This window comes from Agelaius phoeniceus, chromosome 29, assembly GCF_051311805.1.
Source record: "Agelaius phoeniceus isolate bAgePho1 chromosome 29, bAgePho1.hap1, whole genome shotgun sequence".
Taxonomy (NCBI): Eukaryota; Metazoa; Chordata; class Aves; order Passeriformes; family Icteridae; genus Agelaius; species Agelaius phoeniceus.
In genome coordinates this window covers 2,938,047-2,963,910 of record NC_135293.1, presented here as the reverse complement: position 1 = coordinate 2,963,910, position 25,864 = coordinate 2,938,047, and the positions used below count along the sequence as shown (strand labels likewise).

The 25,864-nt window shown below is 48.3% G+C and overlaps 2 protein-coding genes across 2 annotated transcripts; one reads left to right on the top strand and one right to left on the bottom strand.

Annotated features, from left to right (window-relative positions):
* The first annotated feature begins 744 nt into the window (after nucleotides 1–744).
* Nucleotides 745–5,036, top strand: LOC129131406 (granzyme K-like). The gene is made up of 5 exons (XM_077191334.1): nucleotides 745–808; nucleotides 888–1,032; nucleotides 2,616–2,757; nucleotides 2,897–3,097; nucleotides 4,899–5,036. The coding sequence occupies exons 1-5, from the start codon at nucleotides 745–747 to the stop codon at nucleotides 5,034–5,036; spliced, it is 690 nt and encodes a 229-aa protein (XP_077047449.1).
* A 5,107-nt stretch (nucleotides 5,037–10,143) lies between these two features.
* GNA11 (G protein subunit alpha 11) lies at nucleotides 10,144–25,251 on the bottom strand. The gene is made up of 7 exons (XM_054650008.2): nucleotides 25,078–25,251; nucleotides 20,980–21,164; nucleotides 19,786–19,940; nucleotides 19,005–19,133; nucleotides 17,065–17,194; nucleotides 16,164–16,317; nucleotides 10,144–14,685 (listed from the first exon to the last, which is right to left on the bottom strand). The coding sequence occupies exons 1-7, from the start codon at nucleotides 25,211–25,213 to the stop codon at nucleotides 14,495–14,497; spliced, it is 1,080 nt and encodes a 359-aa protein (XP_054505983.1). The 5' UTR covers nucleotides 25,214–25,251; the 3' UTR covers nucleotides 10,144–14,494.
* Nucleotides 25,252–25,864: the final 613 nt, after the last annotated feature.

Below are 25,864 nucleotides of genomic sequence, written 5' to 3'. Positions count from 1 at the left end.
ATGGAGCAGAACTTATAAAAGTGAGAGACCCCATGACCTGATGTCCATTTTTGTGACTTTTTGGGTTTTATCTTGGGTGCAGCCCTGGCTGGGCTGGGGCTGTAATTGGACAATTAACTGCAAGATGCAAATGGGGCAGAACTTGGGGACAACAGACCCCATGACCTCTTGTCCATTTTTGTGACCATTTTGGTTCATCTTGGGTGCAGCCCTGGCTGGGCTCTTGTGCTGCCCAAGGTGGATCCATTGAGGCCTCCCAATAAATAAATACATTAATTAACTCTGTCTGGTCTCTGTTCTAGGTCAGCCTCCACCAGGCATCGCTAGAACTGATGGAACTGATGCATCAGGTGAAAGAATCTTGTTCATGTGGGGCTCCTGATAAAAATCAAGAGGCTTTCCTAGAAGAGAAGCTGCAAAGGAAGAACTCACTAGGAGTCAAAGAGGTGAGGGTGGGTGCATTGCCCACAGCTTCCAGAACAAACACAGAGTTCTAAAATTGGCTTTCGAAGGACGTCAGATCCCTCAGATCAGCCCCATGATGGAGGTGGGTTGGTGCCCAGAGCCAGACCTGACTGAATTCCCCTCTCACGCTGCTGAGACATGCAACTTGTGGAGAGATTCTTCAGATGAGTCTGACTTCTGTGGTTTCCTGGAGTCTGGTGTCGGGCTATAAAACCCTGCTGGGAGCAGGATGAGACCCCAGAAGCTGCCCCAGCTCGAAGGGACCCACAGAAGGCTGTGATGGAGCACCTGCAGAGCCTCCTGCTGCCCCTCGTGCTGGTGATGTGCCCCCCAGTCAGCAGCAGTAAGTAGAACGGGTTGGGGAAGGATAAATCTCACTCTATGCCCTCCAAAAACCTCATTCCCAGCCCCATCCATTGCAGATGATCCCTGGAGGTGGAGGGAGAGAGGAGAAGCCAGGACACAGCCTGCTCCCTACGTGGCCTTTCTGCAGGGGAAGGACAACCACAGCTGTGGGGGCTTCCTGGTGGCTCCAGGCTGGGTGATGACAGCAGCTCAGTGCCTCCAGTGAGTCCCTGCTGTGTTCTGCAGAGAGGTGCCTGCCCCTCCAGGGCCTGGGGACAGCAGCTCCTCTGGGGAGGGCTCACAGATGGAGTCACCTCAGCCACCAGCTGGGTCTGAACTGGCTGGGGGACAGCTGGGGGACAGCTTGGGGACAGCCTGGGGACAGCCTTGGGGACAGCCCTGGGGACAGATTGGGGACAGCTTGGGGACAGCCTGGGGACAGCCTGGGGACAGCTTGGGGACAGCTTGGGGACAGCTTGGGGACAGCCCTGGGGACAGCTTGGGGACAGCCTGGGGACAGCTTGGGGACAGCCTGGGGACAGCCTGGGGGACAGCTTGGGGACAGCTTGTGAACAGATTGAGGACAGCCCTGAGCCCCATCTCCCTCCCCATCCCTGGGGACAGCCCTGGGCACAGCCTGGGGGCAACCCTGAGCCTCATATCCATCCCCACCCTGAGCTTGGGGACAGCCCTGAGCCTCATCTCCCTCCCCAGCCCTGGGGACAGCTTGGGGACAGCCCTGGGAACGGCTTGGGGACAGACCTGGGGACAGCCTGGGGACAGCCCTGAGCTCCATCTCCCTCTCCAACCCTGGGGACAGCCCTGGGGACAGTTTGGGGACAGCCCCAAGCCCCATCTCCATCCCCACCCTGAGCTCAGGGACAGCTCTGAGCCCCATGTCCCTCCCCAGCCCTGGGGACAGTTTGGGGACAGCTTGGGGACAGCCCTGGGGACAGCCCTGGAGATGGCTTGGGGACAGCCCTGAGCCTCATATCCATCCCCACCCTGAGCTTGGGGACAGCCCCAAGCCCCATCTCCCTCCCCAGCCCTGGGGACAGTTTGGGGACAGCCCCAAGCCCCATTTCCCTCCCCACCCTGAGCTCAGGGACAGCCCTGAGCCCCATTTCCCTCCCCAGCCCACCCTCAGGTATTTACTCTGATTTTTTCCCCCTCCATGACTGGTTTTGTTTTCCCCAGGTGCCAGCAATGGGAGGTCAGGGTGGCTCCTCCTTCCCTTGCTGTCAGGCTTTGTCCTTTCTGCCACCAACGTGTTTGCTGGCAGAATTATTTCCTATGAAATATATTCCTATATTCCTATGAATATTCCAGCTGCTTGCCCAGCCCTTTTCCACCCCTCTAGCTGGGGTATGGATGGGCAGGGGGACTTTTCCAGGTGTGGCTCCCACACAGCTCAGGGCTGGTTTAGAAATAAATATCCTGATTTAGAAAGCCCCGGACTTGCAAGGGCTTGTGGAGCCCAGAACAAGGAGAGTATTGGAACATATGTGCCCAGCTTGAGGTCTGGGCACTGAAATAAAGGAGATAAAGGAGAGATAAAAGAGATAAAGGACTCTGTCAGGTGGGAGCTTGCTCTGCCTCTTGGCTGGGCAGATTCACTGGCAGAGCTCCTTGGTTCCACAATTCTTCCTTTAAAATTCTGGATGATGGATTTTGTGCCTAGGGAATATCTATTTACACTGTATTGTGTAGTTGGGCTGTCCTGGCCATGCCCTGGGGGATGAAGCTCAGTGTCCCCAGGTGGGACAGGGACAGGCTGGTGACACCGCTGTGCTCGATGCCACCAGGCACAAACCCCTGAGTGTCATCCTGGGAGCCCAAAGCCTGCAGAGGAGAGAGGAAAGCTGGCAAACCTTCCAGGTGAAGGAGTACCACAGCTACCCAGGCTTCACCAGCCCCAAGGAGGGCAAGGACATCCTCCTGCTGAAGGTAACCTGGGGGAACACCTGGCTGGAAACCCCGAGCTGCAGCCCTGGGGCACGAGGGGATCCCAGGGCAAACACTCATCTCTGTGCTTTCTTCTCTCTTTCTCTCTCTTTATCTCTGTTTTTTCTGTGCCCTTGCCCAGCTGAGTGGCAATGCCAGCAGCAATGGCCACGTCAGGCCCATTTCCTTGGAGAAATCCAAAATTCGGGGAGGCGCCGAGTGCAGCCTGGCTGGCTGGGGTGACAGGACGGCCACTGTCACCATCATCAGGCAGAGGGACTGCCTCAACCACTACCCAGGCCTTGCTGACAACTTGATCTGTGGCCAGAGCAGATCCTCCAAGGTACCTGGAAAGGTCAGTGTGCCCAGGGAGGGCGAGGTTTGGGCTGGGGCAAGGCACTGAGGACAGGATCCTTGTGGATCCTTCTCTTCTCCCACGGCACAGGAGTCCCAGCAATGCCTTGGCCAGAGGGGCTCACCCTGAATCTCACTGTTGGTCCGAGTGTGTTTTGTGTCTGGAGCCAGCAGAAGGGCAGAAATGAAGTTTTATTGTTCCCAAACAAAGCTCTCACCACCAGCCCCTTGCGGAGGCAGAGCTGTGGGGAGATGAGGAGGCTCAGAGGGGACCTTGTTGCTCTCTACACCTTCCTGAAGGGAGGTTGGACACAGGTGGGGTTGGTCTCTTCCACTGGGCAGCACTGACAGAAGCAGAGGACACAGTGGATGTTGGATATTAAGAAGGATATTGGATATTATTGGTGCTATAGTCTGGTTGAGGTGTTAGGGCATAGGTTGGACTTGATGATCTTACAGCTCTCTTCCAACCTCATTGTTCTGGGATTCTGGGATTCTGAATCCCAGAGAAAGGAAAAGCAATTCTTATCATTTGCTGTGCCTGTGTTGTGCCAAAGCAGAATGCTTGGGACACAAGCCCTGTGAGGAACATTTGAAGGAGCTGGGGCTGTTTAGCCTGGAGAAAAGGAGGCTCAGGGGTGACCTTATTGCTCTCTACACCTTCCTGAAGGGAGGTTGGAGCCAGGTGGGGTCAGTCTCTTCCACTGGGCAGCACTGGCAGAACCAGAGGACACAGTGGATGTTGGATATTAGGAAGAAAATTTTCACCAAAAGAATAATAAAGCACTGGAATGCTCTCTCCAGGGAGGTGGTGGAATCACCATCTCTGGATGTGTTTAAAAAAACACTGGACATGGCACTGGGTGCTATAGTCTGGTTGAGGTGTTGGTTGATGGTCTTAGAGGTCTCTCCCAACCTCATTATTCTGGGATTCTGGGATTCTGGGATTCTGGGATTCTCAGTAATTCTGGGGTTCTGGGATTCTGATTCTCAGTGATTCTGGGATTCTCAGTGATTCTGAGATTCTGGGACTCTGATTCTCAGTGATTCTGGGATTCCCAGTGATTCTGGGATTCTGGGATTTGGATTCTCAGTGATTCTGGGATTCCCAGTGATTCTGGGATTCTGGGATTTGGATTCTCAGTGATTCTGGGATTCTGGGATTCTGGGATTCCCAGCAATTCTGGGATTCTGGGATTCTGGGATTCTGATTCTCTGTGATTCTGGGATTCCCAGTGATTTTGTGGTTCTGGGATTCTCAGTGATTCTGGGATTCTGGGATTCTCTGGGATTCTGGGATTCTCAGTGATTCTGGGATTCTGATTCCCAGGGATTCTGGGATTCTGGGATTCTGATTCTCAGTGATTCTGGGATTCTCAGTGATTCTGGGGTTCTGATTCTCAGTGATTCTGGGATTCTGGGATTCTGATTCTCAGTGATTCTGGGATTCTCAGTGATTCTGTGATTCTGGGATTCTCAGTGATTCTGGGATTCCCAGTGATTCTGGGATTCTGGGATTCTGGGATTCCCAGTGATTCTGTGATTCTGGGATTCTCAGTGATTCTGGGATTCCCAGCGATTCTGTGATTCTGGGATTCTCAGTGATTCTGGGATTCCCAGCGATTCTGTGATTCTGGGATTCCCAGTGATTCTGAGATTCTGTGATTCTGTTACCCCCACCCACTGCAAGTCCCCGCTCTTGCTGGGGAAATCCTGCCCTGAATTTGCAGCCTCCCTCCTTGCCTGCAGTTCCCACCACCCAGCTCTGATCTCTCTCCTCCTTTTCACAGGCTGATGCTGGGGATCCTCTGGTCTGCAACAACAAAGCCTTTGGCATCTTCTCCTACAGGCACAACAACTGGCCTGGCTTCTACACACACATTGCTCCTTACCTGCCCTGGGCCCACAGCATCATGAAACCCTTGTGACCCTGCTGCCCCTGCAGAGCTCACCCTCCAGAGCCCCATCCTCACCAGCTTCCCTTTCCTTTTGCCCTGCTCCTGGTGGATGTGGCAAGGGTTCCTCGTGGCCAGGCTGAGCTCTGCCCGTGCTGGGGCTGGCACAGAGGAGCTGCCTTGGCTGGGGTTGTGCCCTGGGCTCCTTCCCTGCTGTGCCCTTTGTGGCCCCAGCTCTGGAGAGGAGCAGCAGCTCAGGGGGTGCCTGGAGCCCTCAGGGGAAGGGAGGAGGAGATCAGAGGCATCAGAGAGCAGCTGTGATCTGTGGCAGGTCTGGCTTGCCCAGGCTCCAAGGACACTTCCAGTGCTCCACTACTGCTCTCCCTACCTCTGAATCCTGCTGCCTCCTTTCTCCCCTCCTCTGTAGCCCCAGTGTTGGAAGAACACATAAAAACAATAAATCCCAGCAGCATTTCAAAGCCTTTTTCCTGGTGCTATTTGGATTTCTCTGGGGCCCTGGCTCCAGTGCTGAGCAGCTCAGGAGAAAGCCACAGCTCCAAGAGCCGAATCCCAAACTGGGGCTTTCTACCCAAACCTCCATTTTCCTCCATTTTCTGCCCTCTAAGCCTCCAGAGGAGAATTCCAGTCTGGATTCCAGGGCAGGGACTCTCCTCACTCCCTCCAGGGACCTCCAAGCTGGTCCTTGGGGGGATTTCCTCTCTCCCATCCTCTCCCCCCTCTCAATTCTACCCCATCCCACCTCTGGCTGCCAAACCAGCATCTTCCTTCCCCCCAGGGCACCTCTGGCACTGCCAGTGCTCATTGTGGCACCCTGAGTCATCTTTTAGTGAAGCTGGCAGCAAAGAGAGGAACCTCGCAGTCCCACCACGGCCTGACAGTCAGGAAATATTTTATTTCTGGTTGTGGTTTTAAGACAAAAATATAACCCCCTGCCTTTTCTACAATAGAGCTTAAAAATATTGCAACCTGAGGAAATTAATCTGGAGAATTTGGAAAGATACCAAGCAAGAGGAGCTCAAACACTTCCGTCAGATGTTTGGGATTTCATTTACAAAAACATTTCTGGGGAGTGTTTGCCTTTCCTTGTGCTCACCTCTGCCCAAAGGTGACTTGTCAGGGGCCATTCCAACATCTGTGGCAGCACTGGATACAAAACACAAGGACAAAGATGTGAAGACTCCAAATATTTTCCAAACCCTATAATTCAAAATGTCTAAAAGTCCCCAGGTCACTCACCTGACTAAGAAAAGCTGCAGCTGAGCAGAGTTATCAGTGGTTTCTGCTGTGGGTGGTGTTGCACAAGGAAAGCACCTCTAGCAAATTTCTGCTGAGTTTTCCATGCCCAGAGTGCCCTCTTTGGGTTGGCAGCAGGGTGTGTTCTTCAGGGTTCTGTCTCAAACAACTTCCAAAGTGATCCAATAAAATTCACTTCTTCCACTTTGGAAGTAAATTCACGGCTGAGCCGAGGAAAGGCTCCTCTCATCCCCAGGGTTCTTTACATCATTTAATCTGCTCTGAATCAAGGGTTGCAAAAGTGATATTGAGATTTCTTTTTTTTTTTTCCTGAGGCTGCCAAATCCTGCCCAGAAGAATTCTGTTCTATTCTATTCTATTCTATTCTATTCTATTCTGCTCTATTCTATTCTATTCTATTTCTATTCTATTCTATTCTGCTCTATTCTGTTCTGTTCTGTTCTATTCTATTCTATTCTATTCTGCTCTATTCTATTCTATTCTATTCTATTTCTATTCTATTCTATTCTGCTCTATTCTATTCTATTCTATTTCTATTCTATTCTATTCTGCTCTATTCTATTCTATTTCTATTCTATTCTATTCTGCTCTATTCTATTCTATTCTATTCTATTTCTATTCTATTCTATTCTGCTCTATTCTATTCTATTCTATTTCTATTCTATTCTATTCTGCTCTATTCTATTCTATTCTATCCTCAGTGCTCCTCCTGTGTCACCTCTTGGGGAGCTGAAGACCAAATTCCTGAGTCACTGGGAGGGAGGATGGGAACCAGCAGAGCAGGAGAGACCTGTCCTTGGCGAGCTCCATCATTTCTTTCCATGGCCAGGAGCTACAGATCCTCACCTGAGATGAAGGGAGGAGCAGCTCCAGGACAAAGAACAGCCCTGGGCAGAGCTGAGGCCCCTGAGAAGATGCATCCTCACCCAGATCAGCAGCTGGGGTTCCCCAGAAGCTCCACACAGCCCAAGTGTGGAGTCCTTGTCACACATTTCAGCCACAAAAACTCCTCAAAAGCCATGAGTTCTCCACCCACAGTGGTGGAGATGGTACAAAAATTAAATTAAGCTTGTGGAGGGTTAACTTCCTGGTCAGGCTGCATGGCAGGAGATAAAGCAGCTCCAGGACAATTATACCAAACTGGTATCACTGGGAGAGCACACAGGAAACAGCTTGGGCTGGGACAAGCCCTGGCTGAGCCCAGGGCTCAAGAAACTCTTGACAGAAATGTTGTTCCAACAGCAGCTGCCATTCCACAGGCCAGGCTGCTCCTGAGCTGCTCATCAGCTCCAGAGCCCTGTGTGGGATCAGGAAAACACAGGGGACAAACCTGGGGTACAGGAGGGAGGCTTGATATTGCTGCTTTATAAATTCCACATGGCATTTTACTCTTATGCTGGACAGATATTTCCCTCTCTTCCCCAGAGGGCAAAGGGAATGCTCAAAGGAAAGAGGAGGATGATGGTTGTCCAAGGACAAGGCAAATCCCAAGTTCTTTCTTTTCCTTTTTCTTGCACATGGGATTATTTTTAATATGAAAAATACAAAAATTTATTTCCTTCGTGTTTTACCCATGAGCACAACCCCAAGCACCTCCTTTGGTAGGGCAGGGACATCCAGTGGCCAGGTTTGAAGTGATTTGCAGCAGTCCCTGGGCCAGCTCACCTTATCAGGACACTCCCCTGGCCCAGAGCCCAGCCCTGGCAGCTTTCTTTACTGAGTCCCTCCCTCTGGAGCAGGCTGGAGGCCAAAGGAATTATCCAGGCACTGGAGGTGCCTCAGGACACAGCCTCCCATGTTCCCAGACCTCTCCCTGCAGGATGGGCACAGGAGGAGCTGAGAGCTCCAGCCCCAGCTGCAGAGCTGGAGGTGAGGAGGAGCTCTCTGTGCTGCTGGGGAAGCTTTTTGCAGCCTGGGCTGATGCCTCAGGTTTTAGTTTTTATAGTTTTCAGATTCTATTCTATTCTATTTCTATTCTATTCTATTCTATTCTATTCTATTCTATTCTATTCTATTCTATTCTATTCTATTCTATTCTATTCCTATTCTGCTCCAAGCCCTGTCCAGCCTGGCCTTGGACATTCCAGGGATCCAGGGGCAGCCCCAGCTGCTCTGGGCATTCTGAATTCCATCCCAGCTCCTCCCAGGGAAGGATTTCTTCCCAGTATCACCAGGGCCATGTTACAAACACATTCATGGCAATTTTGCTCCATGAGCCCAGAGTGCAGCTCCTGGGGGACAGCAGGAGGGTCCTTACCTGCCACTGCACAGCCTTAGTGATGCCTCAGGTTTGAGCTTTTCTATTTTTCAGGCTTTTGGTGCCTCAGGTTTGAGCTTTTCTGTTTTTCAGGTTCTGTGCTGCTCTAGTGGGTGGGTCTGGGTTCACATGAGGGGATGCTGAGCTCTGTGCACAGAGCAGGGAGACAAAACAATTCCTGCTCCAGCTGGGGACCAAGGACAAATGATCCAAATCTCAGCCCAAGAGCACAAACACCGTGGGCTGGAGAGAGAAAAACAAGAAGGATGGGACTGCATAACCTAAAGCTGGAATTAGACAATGAACTCCAATATGCAAATGGAGCAGAATTTATAAAAGTGACAGACCCCATGACCTGTTGTCCATTTTGTGGCCATTTTAGGTTGTGCTGCCCAAGGTGGATCCATTGAGGCCTCTTAATAAATCCCAATTTTATTCTTTAGCTCTGTCTGGGGTCTGTTCAGGTCAGCTTTCACAAGGCACCAGGGCTGGAGTGGTCCTTGGGAAAGCAGCAAGTGTGAGCCTGCTGTTCATGGGCTGTTCCCTCAGCTGCCTCCTTCCCTGGGCTGCTCCAGAACAGCCCCACTCACACCTGGAGGCTGCAAAAGGCCTTTGCCACCCAGGATTTCCACCCAGCTGGAAATACTGGGTGTTAAAAAGTCATTTTTTCCCCCCTCAACTTGTTGCTTTGCTTTATTTAAACAGAGCAGATTTGGCTCTTTGCAGAGAACAGCACAACACGTGACTGAGGACACGAGCGCTGACTCTGCTGCTGAGGGGACAGAGCCTCTGAGAAAAGCAACAAAAACTCACCCAAAGCTGGAAAAGTGACAATTTAAATCCTTGCCAGTGCTCTGGCCACCACACCACTGCTCCCTTCCTGGTGGGAGCCAACAAAATGTCTCAGGCTGCCCAGGAGCTGCAGTTTCACCTGGGCTAAGTGACCTTGGAGGGAGCAGAACATCCTCAGTTGCAGCTTCCTGAAAACACAGGAAACCTTTACAAAGAGGAAATTGGCCATCTCTACCCACTCCCAGCTGATTTAGTGCAACATTCCTGGAGAATGAGCCCAGAGAAAAGGAATTAAGCTCTATAAACTCCATCTCAGGAAATCTCTTTGTGGACGTTTTAGTTTTCACAGTCATGCAGCCCCGGACTCCTTCAGGGATGATTTTAAACCACATTTCATATTTCTGTTTCTAACAGACACCACTGAAAGCAGTTCTGGTCCCACCAACATTCCTGCTATTGGCAACAAGATCTCCTGCTTGGAATTGTGCCTGCAAGGGGCTGACAGCACAGCAAGAGGCAGCAGCAAACACCAACAACTTCCCTCAGTAATCCTACTCCAAAATCCTGGAAAACTTCAAATCCAGATGCCACCATTGCATCCCTGCACCTTAAACCCCCAGGCAGACACTGCTCACATTTCAGAGTCAATGGGACAGTGCATTATATAGAATTATGGCCTATTATAGCTTTTATTTACCAAAACATGCTTTGTTTCTATGCCTGAGAATCCTGATTTTCTGACAGGAGGCAGAGCTGCAGGTCCCACAGGGTACCAGGGAGGAAGAGGAGAGAAGAAACACACACACAACCACCACGGCTTTTAGGAACAAAATTTATTCCAATTTCAAACAGAGAGTTTATTTCAGGAGAAAGATATGAAAATCAATTTCCATCAGATATTTCTGTAATAAGCGTGTTGCCCAGCAGTCAGAGTGGGATCATTCCAAGAAACAATCACACTCCTGGACTGGAATGAGACAGTTTGGAGTCTGAATAGATCCTGACACTGGGCATCTTATTCAGAAACTCCTTTACCCTACCCTCTTCCCTCCCCGCCCCCCAACACGCACAACAATACATGCATTGCAAATGACAAGGTTTAAAAACAGCATTTTATATAGTATTCTTTTTAAATAGGATAATGTTTAAATTGTCTTAAATCAGGATCCTATAATATACAAGTATAACCAAATAATTTCCACCACATTGGCACTTGTAAAGAGTCTCTGGCACTACTAAAAGAAGGGGCATTGGCACAAACCATACTCTTAAAAAACTGGGTGCTGCATAACACACTTTATCTCTGCTGGACTCTAACGACCTGGGCTCTGTACAGGACAATACAATGGTCAGCACACTCCGGAAGTACTTTTTTTTTTTGTCTTTTTTTTTTTTTTTTTCCATTTGTTTGGTTTTTTTTAAGTATTTTTTTGTCTTTTTTTTTTTTTTTTTTTTTAAACCAATAAAACACATGAAGAAAAACCCATAGTTGAACGCAAGGCCAACATTGCTAGGAAGCAACAACGAGAGACCAAAGAATCCAACTGGAGGAGAAGGGGGAGGGAGGAAGGGCAGGAGCTGACACGCTGCAGCTGGAAGGGGCTTTTGCTCACCAGGTTGCCAATCCACATGGAATGGTGAAGGAAAAGGGATGGTCCTCTGCTCACTGACTTCAAGTTTCAAACCAGTTCCAAGTATGTTGGTTTCTTCACCAGAACAAAGATTAAAAGTGCACAAGGAGCAGAGGTTAGCAAGGAGAGCCAACTCCCCAGGCTCTGGATTCCCTACAACAACCCAATTTTAACCTTTCTTCTGAAAGTCACGCTCAGCCTGCACAGAATTCTGACAGGCCTCGCTTTCAGAAAGGTCGATACAGGCAAATTTGGTTTTTAAGGTTTGGCACTTTTGCACTTGCCAGCCAACAGAGACAGGAGCCAGTTCTGCAGGAACACTTCACTGGCCAAGCTGGAGGCACACGAGCAGCTGCTCACTAAGGAAAGCACACGTGCTAACACTGCAATCTTCTCACACGTGATACAGTCACAGACAGCTCCAGGTGACGTGGACAGGTCTGACCCATTCCTACCCCAGTCCAGGAGGAGGTTTTAGAACTCAGCAAGAGCCACTGAGCAAAGCTCAGCCCTTCCCTCCCCTCCCCTGAGCCACTTCTCAGGCCAACAGCCACCCCAAGCAGGTGCCCCACAAGGTACAGCACCTTTCCTAAATCCCTGTGCCCACAGCTTCCCACGATGCAGAGTCACTCTGCAAAGAGACAGATGCCAAGATCCCTCCTCCTGTGCCAGGGCAGCAGCTCTTAAAGAAAGGGGAAGGTACAAAACAAGACAAAAAAAAAAAGTTTCTGATTCAAGTGGAAGTACCACCATCATTCAGCTTGGAAAAGAGAAACTTCTGGGAAGTTATTTTCCAAGAACCTGTGTATGTCAGTGCCAGGCTCATTGCTGGCAACAGCTGTAGTGTGAACCATTTACAAAAGGATCACAGAAGCAGAAGAGGTTGGTGCTGCTGTCTGCTTCAGAGGAACAGCACTTAGAATACATGAAGATGATTATAAATTCCTCTTTATAAGACAATTTCTACAAACTGGATCATTTTGGCATAAAGATAAAAAAAAAAAACCAACAAAACAAAAAAAAAAAAAGCAGTAAAATTGATGCAAAGCTGTCTGACACATGGGAATCCCTCCTCATTCCTCCCAAGGGTTAAATGCAGTCCAGAGCATGGCTAGCCTAGAGAGATGCTATGTTTCCCTCAGCATCACCACTCAGACTGGCTCTTCAACTGTTGGTCCCATGGCTACTGTTCCAACTCGAGCTCTGGAATCACCTGGAGCAGAGCTTGCTTTGCTCTGTAGCACTCTGAGCACACAGAGGCTTCTGGAAAATGAGGGAGCTATCAACAGAATCACTCAAAATTATGTCCCTCCACGGTTTAGTGTTCTAGATCAAAGCATCTTAAGCATCTCAGACAGTCAGATTTACTCTTACAACGTTGTGCAAAACACTGATGTAGTGCTCTGTCTACAAAAGAGACAAAATATCAACAGCCCCCTCCAACAGTGCAGCTCCTTCAGTCTTTTTTTAGCCTTTTTTCTACGGGCAGCCTTCGAGGGGGCAGTTTGGTTGATCCGGAGAATTTGGACCCGATTCTCGTTGTTGGGATTGAAACAGAAGCATCAGTGACTGACACACACCCAGTGGGTCTCACCTCCTGCTTCCCACACCCTCTCTCCCTGCCTTGCCAATGCACCTCTTCCTCCCAGGCTGGCAGCAGCCCTTCAGCACCTTGATTTGCCTCAGCTCAGCAAAATAAAGCTCTCCCAAGTGCAAAGGCTTCATTCACCTCCTGCTCAGTGGAGATTCAGGTGGCATTGAGAATCCACGATTTCACCCACTCTGCCTCCCTGCTAGTGCTGCTGCCTCTCTCCTCTCCCTTCAGCACCTTGATTTGCTTCAGCTCCTGCAAAATAAAGCTTTAAAGCTCTCCTGTGTGCAAAGGCTTCTCCTCCTGCTCAGTGGAGATTCAGGTGGCATTGAGAATCCACGATTTCACCCACTCTGCCTTCCAGCTGGTGCTGCTGCCTCTCTCCTCCTCTCCTGCTGCACCAAGCGCAGCCAGGGCAGGGCTCTCTGGATTCTGCAGCAGCCACTGCTAACAATTAACCACTGCTAACAATTCATTAACCACTGCTAGCACCCTGCAGCAAGGATGTGTGCAAATCCTCCAAAGAGGATCCCAAACTCCTCCAAAGAGGGGGAATGCATCAACAGGAGGGACACAACTCCCTCCAAGAGCCATCCTCAAGCTCCAAAAGGAACAATCCTGGCAGAGCCTCTCGCCCTCCAGCTCTGGTCCTCTCAAACTCTGCAAGGCTGAGGAATTCTTACAAAGTCATTCACACACTGGCACAAAATGCAATTAAAACAAGGCTTGATTGCTATTAGGCAGCAAGAAAAGACCTAGAGGATGGCACAAGATTAAGGTTTTCAATCCAGGCAAAGTCTGATGTTGGAGTGCCACAATCACTCAGTGTGCTTTTGGTAACTGCTGCATAGAGAAGTTGCTCATTGATGGCAAAAACTCTTCCCAACAAAACAGTTCCTCTCTGCAGACTGAGCCCTGTGCACACATGGCCACGTGCTTGTGGTGTGGGTGGGATGTGTTTGTGTGTGTGTGCGGGGAAAAAAAATTTAAAAAAGCAATAAAAGTGAAATAAAAATGAAATTAAAAAAGAACAATTACAGTCAGGCACTTCCCCAGGCTCAGCAGCTATTGCTCCAAGAGCTTCCATCATTTGTAGTCCATGAACAAAATACAGCAACACATAGCAAACTATGTATAGAACATCAATAATTTAAAAAAAAAAATCACAGTCTCCATACCTTTTATAATTGATAACAAAAAATTACTCAGAACATATAAAGAATGGAAAAGTGATGGCTTTTTTTTTTGTTTGTTTGTTTTGCCTTTTTCTTTTTTTTTTCTTTTTTTTTTGCACAATAGTTGGAGAGCAATTGCTCCTCCCCAACATTTCATCACAGTGAACCATGGAGCGTGTCCTGGGGAAGGGAAGGGAAAGAAGGAGGGGAAGGAAGCAGGATTAACAAATTACACCAGAGGCACCCTCTAGCACAAGGCAAAGGGACCAGTAGCATTCTGCACTCCCACAGTCCAGTGAATTCACAATCTCAGCTGGGAAGTGTCGGGGATTTTTGTTTTTCTCTACGTATACCATGGGAATGAAAAGGGGGAAAAAATTAAAAAAAAAAAAAAAAAAAAAGTGGCTTAGCAACAAAGGAAAGATCAAGATGAGGCTGCCTTAGCTGCTTGGCAAAAATTAAGAAGTAAGCAAGGTGCTGAAGAAATGAGGCATATCCCCGTTAACTGTGACATAAAAGCAATTTGTTAAAAATATGAAATCAACTACTCTGTGGACAGAGACATGAGACTCCAGGATAACACCGAGCACTTGCCACTCCACAGATCAGACAATTTGCAATCATTACATCATCAAAAATTAAAACTTTTTTTTTTTTATCCTGTCATATTTAAAATTTCTTTTTTTTTTTTTTTTTTTTTTGGGTTTTTTTTTTTTTTTTTTTGTCTTTTCTTCACAAAGAAGCCTCTCAAGGGGCAAGAGCAGAGCAGGTCAAACCAGGTTGTATTCCTTCAGGTTGAGCTGTAGGATGGTGTCCTTGACAGCTGCAAAGACGAACCGGATGTTTTCTGTGTCTGTGGCACATGTGAAATGGGAATAGATGATTTTATCACTGTCGGGATTTAAATCCACAAACATCTTGAGGATGAACTCACGGGCTGCCTGTGCATCCCTCTGTGGGCCTGCAGCAAACAGAGACACCAGTGAATGCTTCCACTCCCCCAGATCCAGCAGCACCTTTTTCCTAAGGGTTACAGAGCTTTAAAGGTGAAATTAAGATTATTTATGGGATCAAAGCTCCAGGAGATGAAGTGTCTTGTGCTTTTCTGGGCACTCTGCAGTTTTGATGGGTCAGTTCAGACCCTGCTTTGGAAATCAGAGCCAGGGTGGGAGCATCCACTGGGAAACAGTGATACCCCTAAATGCTCTCCCTAAATGGAATTTTTTTCAGGTGGATCTCACAGGCTTAAAGACACAAGAGTCAATTTTGGGAACAAGGGTTATTGCCAGTGAAAATACAGTCAGCCTGATCCAGCTGGTCACCTCACAGGAGCTGAAAATGGGGATTTGGGCCAGTTTTTAATTCACATTGCTGACAAGTCCCCAGAAAAGAGTCACCTACTGCAATTTCTCTCCCAGGACTGCTGTTGTTGCATGGCAAACACCATCTCTTGAGAGGAAATCTGATGGGCAACCTCCCATCAACCTCCCTGAAGGAGCTGCTTGCAGGAAAACATGGAAGTACAGGACACCCCTGGAAGCTGGGATCTGCCTCCAGCTGGTAAAGCTCCATTTGAGGTTTGGAACCCAACAAACTCCATTCCCTGTCGGGGATGCAGCTCTTCAGCCACTCCCAGCCTGCTGGAAAAACTTGAGCTCCAAGCAGGAACTCCAGATGTGGGAGGAAACACCAAGAGCAATTTCATTGGTCCTCTAAAAGATAAAAGCTGTTTGCAAGATGGTAATTCTTCCTTTACCTCATCTTTTTTAAGCAAATAATTACAGAATTAATACATGAGAGCGTGGCAAGAAGAGTGTTGCCTGATTTATCCTTCACCACTTTGATTTTATTTTCAGCCCTGTACAGATGTGTTACCAGCCAGCTTTAAATGCACTCAGCTGAAGAGCTTGAAATAATATTTTGGCTAAGGAGTTTTGTTTCAGATGGGAAATTCTCTGTTTCACATGGATATTATTTCCCCACAACAGCAGATGGCAAGCTAATAAGAATTTCAAACTGCAGGAAGATTTTTTTTTAGCACCATCATTTAAACAATTTGGATATTTGACCAGTTGGTTTCTCAAAACAAAGACTCAAGTCACCTCTTAACTAGAGGGTTAAAAGAGCCAGAATATCAGTAAATTGTCATGGGTATGAAACTGGTTTTATTTATTTAACTGGTAGAAGTTAGACTTCCATTGTGCATATTGGAGGGGATAATTCTTCATCTAGGAGAAGCTCATTATTTGATCAACCTATCAGATTCCACTTGTCTATATATGATTAAGATATTTTTGTGATGTTTTCTTATTGCTGTAAGCATTTTTTCTCCAATTAATGCCTTCTCCACTTGTATATCTGAGTGCTCTTTAAAAAATAAGTCAATTTTAATTAAATCACCTCCACCCCACCAAGTGTTCCCTCTTAAAATCCACTCACCATCAAACTCTGGGAAATAGTCAACAAGGTGGGAATACAGGATCTTGTCTTCCAACAAATCTTTCTTGTTGAGAAAGAGGATAACAGAAGAGTTTTGGAACCATGGATAAGTTATAATGGTTCGAAAGAGAGCTTTACTCTCTTCCATCCGGTTCTGAAAGCAGAAAAACAAAACCCTGGTTTTATACAGGAGCACTAAAATCCCTTTCTGCTGCCTGCACATGCACTCAGATCTGTAGGAATTCAGCATCTCAAACATTACACACAAAATAACTTTGGCCCCAGGTAGAGTCTGGTTCAAGCTGGATCAGTAAATGGAAAGGAAATGCAAAATCTGAGGGACTCAAGGTTCATTTATTTGCCAAGCCTTTCACATCAAAAGACTTAAAAGTCATTTTATGCTTTAAGAGTCATGTGAGAGGACTGTCCAATGGTAATTTGTGAGCATCTTTTGTCTACTAGGAAAAGAGCAACTATTTTTATCTAATAGCATGTTTTTGATCTATTAGCAAGTGCTGAAATTCAGATTTGCACCTTCAAAGAGTGCAGCCACCACCTCACAAGACAGCAAAGCCTGAAGTAACTCAGTGCAGGAGGGGAAGGGGTGATTTGGGAGCACAGTGCATGGCACAAGGGACTCTGCAACCGCAGATAATTTCATTTTTCACTTGAGAAGTCCAGATGATGTGAATGCCCTCTGCCTTTTCCATCCTCAGGGACAGCATGACCTGTGGAGGCTCATGTTCCCTTTGCAACAAGAACTGAAGGCCAGAACCAATAAGAGCAGCTAATCCAACTTGGCACCAAGCACCTGGGTACCAGCCTTCAAGGAAATACAAAGAAATTCCTCCCTCTTCTCCTTTCTTCCTCCCTCCTGCAGAGTTCCCACTCTTTGGCTCACCTCATTATCAGATTCCACCAGAACTTGGTCATATTCACTAAGTGCTACTAAAAACATGATGGAAGTCACATTTTCAAAGCAATGGATCCACTTCCTTCGTTCTGATCTCTGACCTCCAACATCCACCATTCTGAGGAAGAGAAATAAATAAGAATATCACAGAGGCAGCTGCAGTTCTCTGAATGCAAAGGAGCAGCAAACAATGAGAATTCATTTGGTTCTTTACCATTCCTATTAAGCTGGCACAGGGATGTGACAGCATCTGCCTGTTAAAAAACCATCCAATTTACAAAATATGCTCCAGAAATACAGCAAACTGAAAGAATGGCCACAGGTGGGTGAGGCCAAATTCACCCTTCACCATTTTTGTTGCATTCTGCTCTGGTTTGCTCAACAGCAGCCCTGAGTCTGAAAAGACAAGTCCTTCAAAACTGTGCTCTGTCACATGAGCAAACTATTTTTATTTTTAATTAAAGCACCTGCTTGCCTGAAAGCTTCTCCCCCACCCAAATCTTTCTTTAGTTGTTACACTTTTATTGGAATGTGCTGCTTAACTGTCAAGCACTTCAGCCTCTCAATTTCAAGTCCCACCTGCACACTAAAGTTCACCAAAGTTATTCTGGCACTCACCTGAAGTGCCACACGTGGTTCAATTTGAGAAAATCCTACACCTACTCCCAGTTTGTTTTTTTTTATTTTTGCTGTTTTTCTACTCAGCAAACCAGAACAGGGAGAGGAGAACTCTGCATTTCTGTAACCAAATGGTTTAAAAGAGGGGATGCAGGTTCCTTTATTCCTCTCTGGCAATGCCACACTGTGGTGGGGAAGGGCAGAGAGCAACACAGGAAAATTGCTGGGTTCAGCCTGGTCATGCCAGGCTCAGTTTCTGCTTTCAGCTTGCAAAGATTCTCTGTTGCAGCAGCAAGTTTTGGTGCCACCCTGAGAGCACAAGGCGGGCACAGAAAATCAGCTCTCAAGGCAGGTGCTGGATACAGGGAAGAATTTCTGCACAAATGTCAGCCCTTGGTGGCTTCAGCTCTCAGCACATCCCTCAGCTGCCTCACAAATCACAATTTCAGCAGTGCAATCTTTCCCAGCAAGGACACCAAGATGGTTCCCTGGGTTTTGGAAGTGTCACTGATTCAAAAGCAAATGAGTTGTGAATTTTGAGTTTTGAATTTTGAGTTTTCTGAGTTTCCAAAACATCAGGCCTCCCCAATTAGAGCAGAAACCATCACACATCCACTGAAACCATGTGGACACACTGAAGCAAGCCCAAGTTTATCCTTCCTGAAAGCATCTCCCTGCTGGCCCAGCTGAGCTGTAACATGAAGACACCTCCAGTACCTAAGGATAATATTCTCTAGTCCAAGGGGTACTCTGTGATCCCAGTAGTAGGGACTCTAACCTGTAGCACATCTTGCTGAGCTGCCTCACAGATCACAATTTCAGCAGTGCAATCTTTCCCAAGAAGGACACCAAGATGGCTCCCTGGGTTTTGAAGCAGATTGAGTTTTGAAGCAGATTGAGTTTTGAATTTTGAATTTTCTGCCAGCCAAAACATCAGAGCACCCATCACACATCCACTGCAGCAAGCCCCAATTTGTGCTTCCTGAAACCATCTCCCTGCTGGCCCAGCTGAGCTGTAACATGAAGACACCTCCAGTACCTAAGGATAATATTCTCTAGTCCAAGGGGTACTCTGTGATCCCTCTGTGAGGGATCTGTGATCCCTCTGTGAGGACTCTGTGAGTTGTAGGGACTCTAACCTACAACTCCCTGGGTTTTGAAGCAGGTTGAGCTTTGAATTTTGAGTTTTCTGCCAGCCAAAACACCAGAGCACCCATCACACATCCACTGCAGCAAGCCCCAACTTATCCTTCCTGAAAGCATCTCCCTGCTGGCCCAGCAGAGCTGTAACATGAAGACACCTCCAGTACCTGAAGATAATGTTCTCTAGGTCAAAGGGGTACTCTATGATGCCGGTTGTAGGGACTCTGACCCGTAGCACATCCTGCTGAGTTGGTAGATATCCTGGGGTGGCAATACGATCCACATCGCTGAGATAGCTGCAAGCAGGACAGGGGGAAAAAAAAATAACAAAGGAAAAAGGAAAAAACTACCTTAGGTTGCAGTACATAGAGATACAGATGTGCAAAGTGCTGCTTGAAGTCTTTCTGTAGAGTAATGAGAAAGGCAGGAGTTGTCTGAATGATTTTAAATATGGTGTGGAAACTAAGTAGAAAATATTTTTGGGGATATTTGAACAGTAATTCACCAGCCAGATACACTAAAAACAACTTTATCCACTCTGTATAGGAGTGGGGAAGACAATCTTTACTACAGAGAAAGTTTAGATGCTTTATGTTTCAGGATCAAGTCCCTTCTGAGGTTTTCTAAAAAACATCCTCTGTACATTGCCAAACTTAATGGATTTGTAATGAATAAAATCTGAGTTACACATGGTAAACTTGATGAGAAGGAGCAGCACTCCTGCTGCCCAAGAGCCAGGAGGATCAATACAGATGGAATAATGTGGAGATTCTGGCCCCAGGTACATCCTGAAGCAGATGTATGAACACCTTTACACCCACCAGACTCCCAGGAAAAGCAGCAAATAATAAGGAAACAAACTCTGGACTTTAATAAATAAAATGTGGACAGGTCTAATTTGTTAGAGCATCACTCCCACCACAAGCATGCCAGGGATTGTATACTTACTATTTAGCTGAGTCAGAAAGTTGATATTCTCTTCTCCTGTCATAGCATTCTTGTATTCCAGGGTCATTCCACAATGTTTTAATTGCACTTACATATGGTTGCTCAAATGTCATGACCTTTTCTACATCCACTTCTCTGATCAGCACTGCATTGGCCTGCAGATTGAAAAGAAGAAGAATAAAAGAGAGAAAATTTTTTTTAAAAACCCCGAAATTGGGGGATATAAAAACACCCACCCTACAATGGCTAAGTAAAGGAAGGAGTACAGCAACTACCACAGCCTGTGGTGTCTGTGAGGGGATTATCCACACCTAGGGGCTTTTGCCAATGCCCCCAATAAATAAAAACCAAAATGAAGTTCTGCACAAGTTACAAGCAAGCAAAAGCTGGCAGATTTTATTTATCAGAACCATGCCTCACTTCAAGCACAGGGAAAGCTTTCTCACACTCTGCCTGTTCTCACCACAGACAGGAAAGGGGCATCATCTAATCCCTACAAACAATTATTCCAAATCAGCTCCAAGACACCCTGTGATAGGTCAGATAAAACACAACTTCAAAATATTAAGGATACTAAGCATTAAAAAAAGCAAAATATGCTAAAAAAAAAAATCTATTTTCCTGGCATGCCCTCACTCTCACTGTCCTCCCCCTCAAAAAGAGAAAATAATTTAGATCAGATCTGTCTAAAATTAATTCCTGGTCCCAAAATCAGCATGTTTCTGTGGTTGAGACCAAAATTCTTCAAGAAAGGTTTGTATCCTTGGTCAGGAGCTATCAGAAAAACAGAAGGATTGCAGAAACAGGGGTAACTACCAGCACAGGTCTGTTCTTTGGGGTCCAGCATGTATTTTGCCAGATTCAAGTTCCAATAAGAACAGCAACACATGCAAAGAAAATGCCAATACATTTAACAACCCTGAACCCTTGAAATGAGTAAAAATAACACCCCTGCTATCCCTTCATACCCCAATCCCAACCACTCACTAGGCACACCAGTGCACCAACCATGCAAAGTTCTTCTGTCCCTTAACACAACCAAGTAAAAGGAGTTGGGTATCAAGAAAATGCCATAAAAAATTCATAGAAAAAAGTTCAGGGAGGTTGAAGTTGCAACACAGAAAGACACAAAGAAACAAGAACTCAAAATCCTCCTCACTGACTAAAGATTTGTGCAAAAACTGACCAACTTACCTTGTTCTGTTCATATTTGTACAGAATCTTCAGGGTTTCCATGGCTCTTATCATAGACTGCATGGCAGTGAAGATGTTTTGGTACACCAGCTTGGTGAAGCCTTTTTTGTCCTCTTCAGAGTAGCCTGAGCCATGAATTATACGCATTTGCTTAATGAACGTGCTCTTCCCACTCTCCCCAGTGCCTACAGGATGCAAGAGAGTGAATTAGGAGCCACCAGCAGCAAAATCCACGAGAGATGAAAGCTCCTATCGCTACACCCAAGCACACACCACTCCCAAGCCTCTTTTTGTCACTTCTCAGACTGGTAAAAAGGCAGCCTGGAAGGAAGACACCTTGTCCTTTCCAGCAGCCTTCAAAAGTAGCTCTGGTACTTATTCCAAATCTCACGTTACAGCCACTCCCACACGTCCTGCGTCAAGAGGCCCTTGCCCGTCACACCTGACCTATTCCCAGATACTCCAGCAAGATGCTACAACAGCCAGGAAGGGCCTGGACACACTCTCAAGGCAGAAAAGTGCTACAGACCCAGCAGTGAATGGCCAGGAGAAGCCCAGCAACACAGCAAATTTTGTTTTGTTCTAATTTGGCACAAAACGTTCTTCGCTTTATACGCGGGAAGGGAAGAACCGAACACAACAGGAAAAAAATAAATCAACTCGAAAAGAGAACTGAGCTCAAGGAGCTCTCTCTGCCACGAACAAGGCAGGCAGCACATGGGCCTTGTATCCCAAATTTTTGCTGCCTGTGGCAGGATGGCTGCGATCCTGCTCTGGATGGGAGAGAGTTAAAAATGGCGTCTGGCAGGGAGAGCAGAGTAGGCCACTGCTCCAGCTGTCGGTGCCGTGCCTGGGTCCCCACGGGCTGCAGCCTGCTCTGCAAGGCCACTGCTTCCTTCTCTTCCTCCTTTTTCAGGTTTTACTGCCGGGCTGGGAGCAGATGGGAGGGCAGGACACGGCGCAGGGCAGCGCTTCCTGCACCGTCACTCGGGCAGGTCCTTTGCACTCCTACATTTATGGCCCCACACAGGAGTGTCACTCGGCGTGTGAAGGCCACCAGATGATACCAAAGGACAGTGGCAGCTTTCTAACAGGGTGAGCAGGAGGGAGAAACGCCATCAGATGTATCCAGGCAGTTAGGGGGAATTGCTAAATTCACAATTCAGCTGGGACGGCCCTGGTGACATCGCCCCGTGCACGGAGTCCTCGTGGAGGGGACACCCAGGCCAGGTCTCACTTGGGACCAGCTCAGCTCCATTTTTCAGGAGCCTAAATGGACACCACTACATTTCTGTGCACTGCTTTTTGTTCCAGCTTCTAAAATTTGCTATCATTATGCAGGATATTGATAAAAAGCCCACACCTCTCTAACACAGTGGCCCAGCTCACCTGGCTACAGAGACCAAAAACTCAAAACCTCAAAATATATCATGTCAGTGATACAAATCCTTTTGACTTGGAGTTAAAATGCTGGCAGAGCCCTGGCTCTCCCCACAGGCACCACCAGATCCTCCTCACATCAGGGGAGAGATGGGTTCAGACAGGATCTCATTCATCCCAATACACAATTAATACTCCCATGTAGATACTCAGTTACTCATTTTATCTTGGTAGGTAAAAAGGCAAACAAATAAAAAATGCTCAGATAAAAAGCAACAAGCACCTAACTAGAAGCAGAATGTTTGAAATGAACAGCAAGAACTGACAGAAATCACGTCAGCACAGCCAGAAATTAACACTGTAGACATTATCAATATGCAGCAAACTATCTCCATCTTGAATACAAAGGTGAACCCTAAGTGGGGGAAAAACTGGAAACTCAGCTCTTTCGTGGTTTCTGTCAGTGTGGTGAGAAATACTTCCTTGTCTTTTACCACAGTGACCAAAACTGAGAGAGGAAAAAAAAAAAGGTGGTGCTTCAAAGCATTTCAACAATAAAAATATAAAAGAAACCTCAACAGCAGACCTTGGCTTGCCTCAGGACTTAAGGGTTCAAACACAGATTGTTCCTGTCACTCCATCACTGTCCTCTCTTGGTTTTGGGGGTTGGTTTTACTTATTGGTGGTGGGTTTTTGGTTTGGTTTTGGGTTGTTTTTTAAGTTGCCTTTTGCTCTCCCTGAGGCACAGCACTACAGCAGCAGGTGACAAGCTCTGGTGGGCAAGATCTACAACTCTCAGAGCACAAAATCCCTTTTTAATATGACAGGAGATAATCTGAATTCACCACTTCTTCTGCCAACATGTGAAAGCAGCAGAGTTTACAGTAACTTCCTCATGATCCCCCAGCAAATACTCTGCTCAGTCAACAGTATCCCATGCTTAATCACAAGTAATTTTTGTACAAAATATCCTCCCCTCCCAATAAAAAGACAAATTACTACTTTGTACCAGGTGGCAATGTCCAACACCTTGAATTTCTTATTAACAGGTTCATCATTGATCAGCACTTTTATTCTTCACCTTAATTTTCTGTTTTAGGCTTCAACAAAGTAACTGTCACCAGATGTAGTGACAAGAAAAACGTAACAGTTTCTACAAGGTGGAAACTGCCTCCACACATTCAAAATTTTGGAGATTTTGGGAAAGCCCTCTCATTAAGCCAATCATTAATACATGTAAATATAAGAACTGCATAGAACAGGAGCAACACAGAAGAAATCCCTGCAAGGAGGGAGAGAGAACACAGGTTACCTGTGCCAGCTGAGGGTGGGCAACGTGCTGTGACCAGAGAAAAGCATCCTGCAAACACTGTCTACACCCAAAGTGTTGCTTATCCAATAATAACCTCCTTCTATATGGTTTTTTTTTTAAATCTGATGCTGAATTTGTATCTTTTAGAAAAGCAGAAAGAATTCTTGAGCAATTTGAATTCTTTCTGAAGTGAAATATTTAGATCCAGTGGGATCTTCTTAACCCAGATCTATCCTATAGCGACAACCTATTTTGACACAGCTGCTTCTGTGGGACTGCTTTTAGGGAAGCACGAGAGTGAGGAACAAGAAACCTCACAGAAACTGCCACAGCATCTCCAAAGAGCAGAAATGTGAAGCCCTCGATTTTACCTTTCACACAAAGAATAGCCACGCATTAATTGTGAAGGGTTCAGGGTGAAAAGGAAAGCCCTGGGGTTTATTTGACAGTTATCCCCAGGCACCAGCGTTGGTACTGGAGCCCTCCAAGGGGCTGGGCACACACACACTTCTGCAAAGTGGATTTTTTTTCACAAGGGTCAGCCTCCTTCTTCAGCCGGACCTTAATGCCTTGTCAACAGATCCATCGGATCTGCTTCACATTTCATCTCGAGATAATACAATATTCAAGACACAAAGCAAGATATATCTGACACACAAGCAACGCTAATCACGGCATGCATGAAAACTGAAACTTCAGTTTACATTTTGGGGCTACCTCGGTACGAACATCAAACTCACTGCTGCAGGAGGAGGCACACGCCTGCAAGACTCAGTTTGCAGCTGATTACCCATGCCTGGAAACTCATCTGAACACGACACGGATGAAACTCCAGTTTCCACCCGCAGACCTAGATTCTCACGGCCGCACAGGTGATCTGCACCTCTGAACAGCACGGGCATCTCCCCATCGTGCATTCCCACTAACAGGGGAATGTCTGTTCCCTCCAGAACCTCCACACCGCCCTGCCCAGCCCTTGCCCCAGGGGAAACTCTGCCTTTAGGAGCTGCAGGCCCGTTTTTCCACACATCCTGAAAAGCACCAACTCCACCAGCGGATTCCCAGCGCACTGCTGAGAATCCTCTCCCCGAGACAAATTCGTGCGTGCCCGCCCTCAGCACCAGGAATTCCAGCCGCTTAGTTCCTGCTCGTGTCAAAACCCATTTTGACAGCGAACGCATCACAAAATCAAACAAAGGGCAGCCAATGAGGCGGCCGCCCCGCACGGCTCGGGAGCGGCCCCGAGCGCCGGGCTGAGGCGGGGATGGCTCCCGCCGCTTCCCCGCCACACCCGCTCCCCGCCCGGCCCGGCCCGGCCACCCGGACCTGCCGAGCGCCGGGCCGGGCCCCGCGGCAGCCGTTGAGGCGGGACCGGCGCCGCGCTCCGGACTCCCTCCCTCACTCACCCAGCAGCAGCAGCTTCAGCTCGCGGCGAGCGTCGCGCTTGTCCCTCCGCAGCTGCTTCTCGATCTCGGCGTTGATGCGCTTCGACTCCTTCACCTCGTCGCTCAGGCAACAGGCCATCATGGACTCCAGAGTCATGGTCGCGCCGCGGCCGGGACGCCCCCGCCCACCCCCCCACCCCCCCGGCACCGACCACCGTTCTCCGCACGGCCGGCAGCGCCCGGCCCGGCCCGGTCCCGCGTCCCGCGCCCCCTTCCCTCCCCACCCTCCCGCCCTGCGCGGCGCCGGCCCGGCCCGGCCTCGCCCCGGCCCCGAGTGCTGCGGCCGGGCCCAGCGCCAGCGCCGCCGCCGCCCCCGCGCCGCTCTCGCCCGGCTGCGCCGCCGCTCCCTCCGCACGGCTCCGCCGAGACACCGACGAGCCGGCGCAACCCAACCCGCTGCCGCCGAAAACAAGCGCTGACTGACAGCGGTCGGAACCAATGGGAGAGCGCGGCGCGCAGCGGGGCGGGCCCGGACGGGCGGGACGCGGCGCCGCGACCAATGGGAGCGCAGGGTTTGGTTGGCCGGTCGCGGGGGGGGGGCGCACGGACGCGCGTTCCTGGAGCGGGGCGGGGCCGCCGGGCATTGTGGGAAGGTGGCGGACCGGGCGCCCATGGCGGGGCGGGCCGGGATGGGAGCGGAGCCTCCCGTGACCGGGCGCGGCCGGGCCCAGCGCGGAGCCGCCGCCTCCCCTCGCCCGCTACGGGCCCGCGGTTGGGCCACGCCGGGCGGTGGGGCCTTGGCGGCCGC

What these genes read in the sequence shown, in the direction of transcription:
- GNA11 (XM_054650008.2), bottom strand. Translation starts at nt 25,213, where the DNA reads ATGACTCTGGAGTCCATGATGGCCTGTTGCCTGAGCGACGAGGTGAAG. An exon ending in GCTGAAGCTGCTGCTGCTGG is followed by an intron (nt 21,165 to 25,077) that starts GTGAGTGAGGGA and finishes TGCATCCTGTAG; the next exon opens with GCACTGGGGAGAGTGGGAAG. An exon ending in TGGTGGAATCTGATAATGAG is followed by an intron (nt 16,318 to 17,064) that starts GTGAGCCAAAGA and finishes TTCTGCTTTCAG; the next exon opens with AACCGGATGGAAGAGAGTAA.
- LOC129131406 (XM_077191334.1), top strand. Translation starts at nt 745, where the DNA reads ATGGAGCACCTGCAGAGCCTCCTGCTGCCCCTCGTGCTGGTGATGTGC. An exon ending in GTGCCCCCCAGTCAGCAGCA is followed by an intron (nt 809 to 887) that starts GTAAGTAGAACG and finishes CATCCATTGCAG; the next exon opens with ATGATCCCTGGAGGTGGAGG. An exon ending in AGGACATCCTCCTGCTGAAG is followed by an intron (nt 2,758 to 2,896) that starts GTAACCTGGGGG and finishes GCCCTTGCCCAG; the next exon opens with CTGAGTGGCAATGCCAGCAG.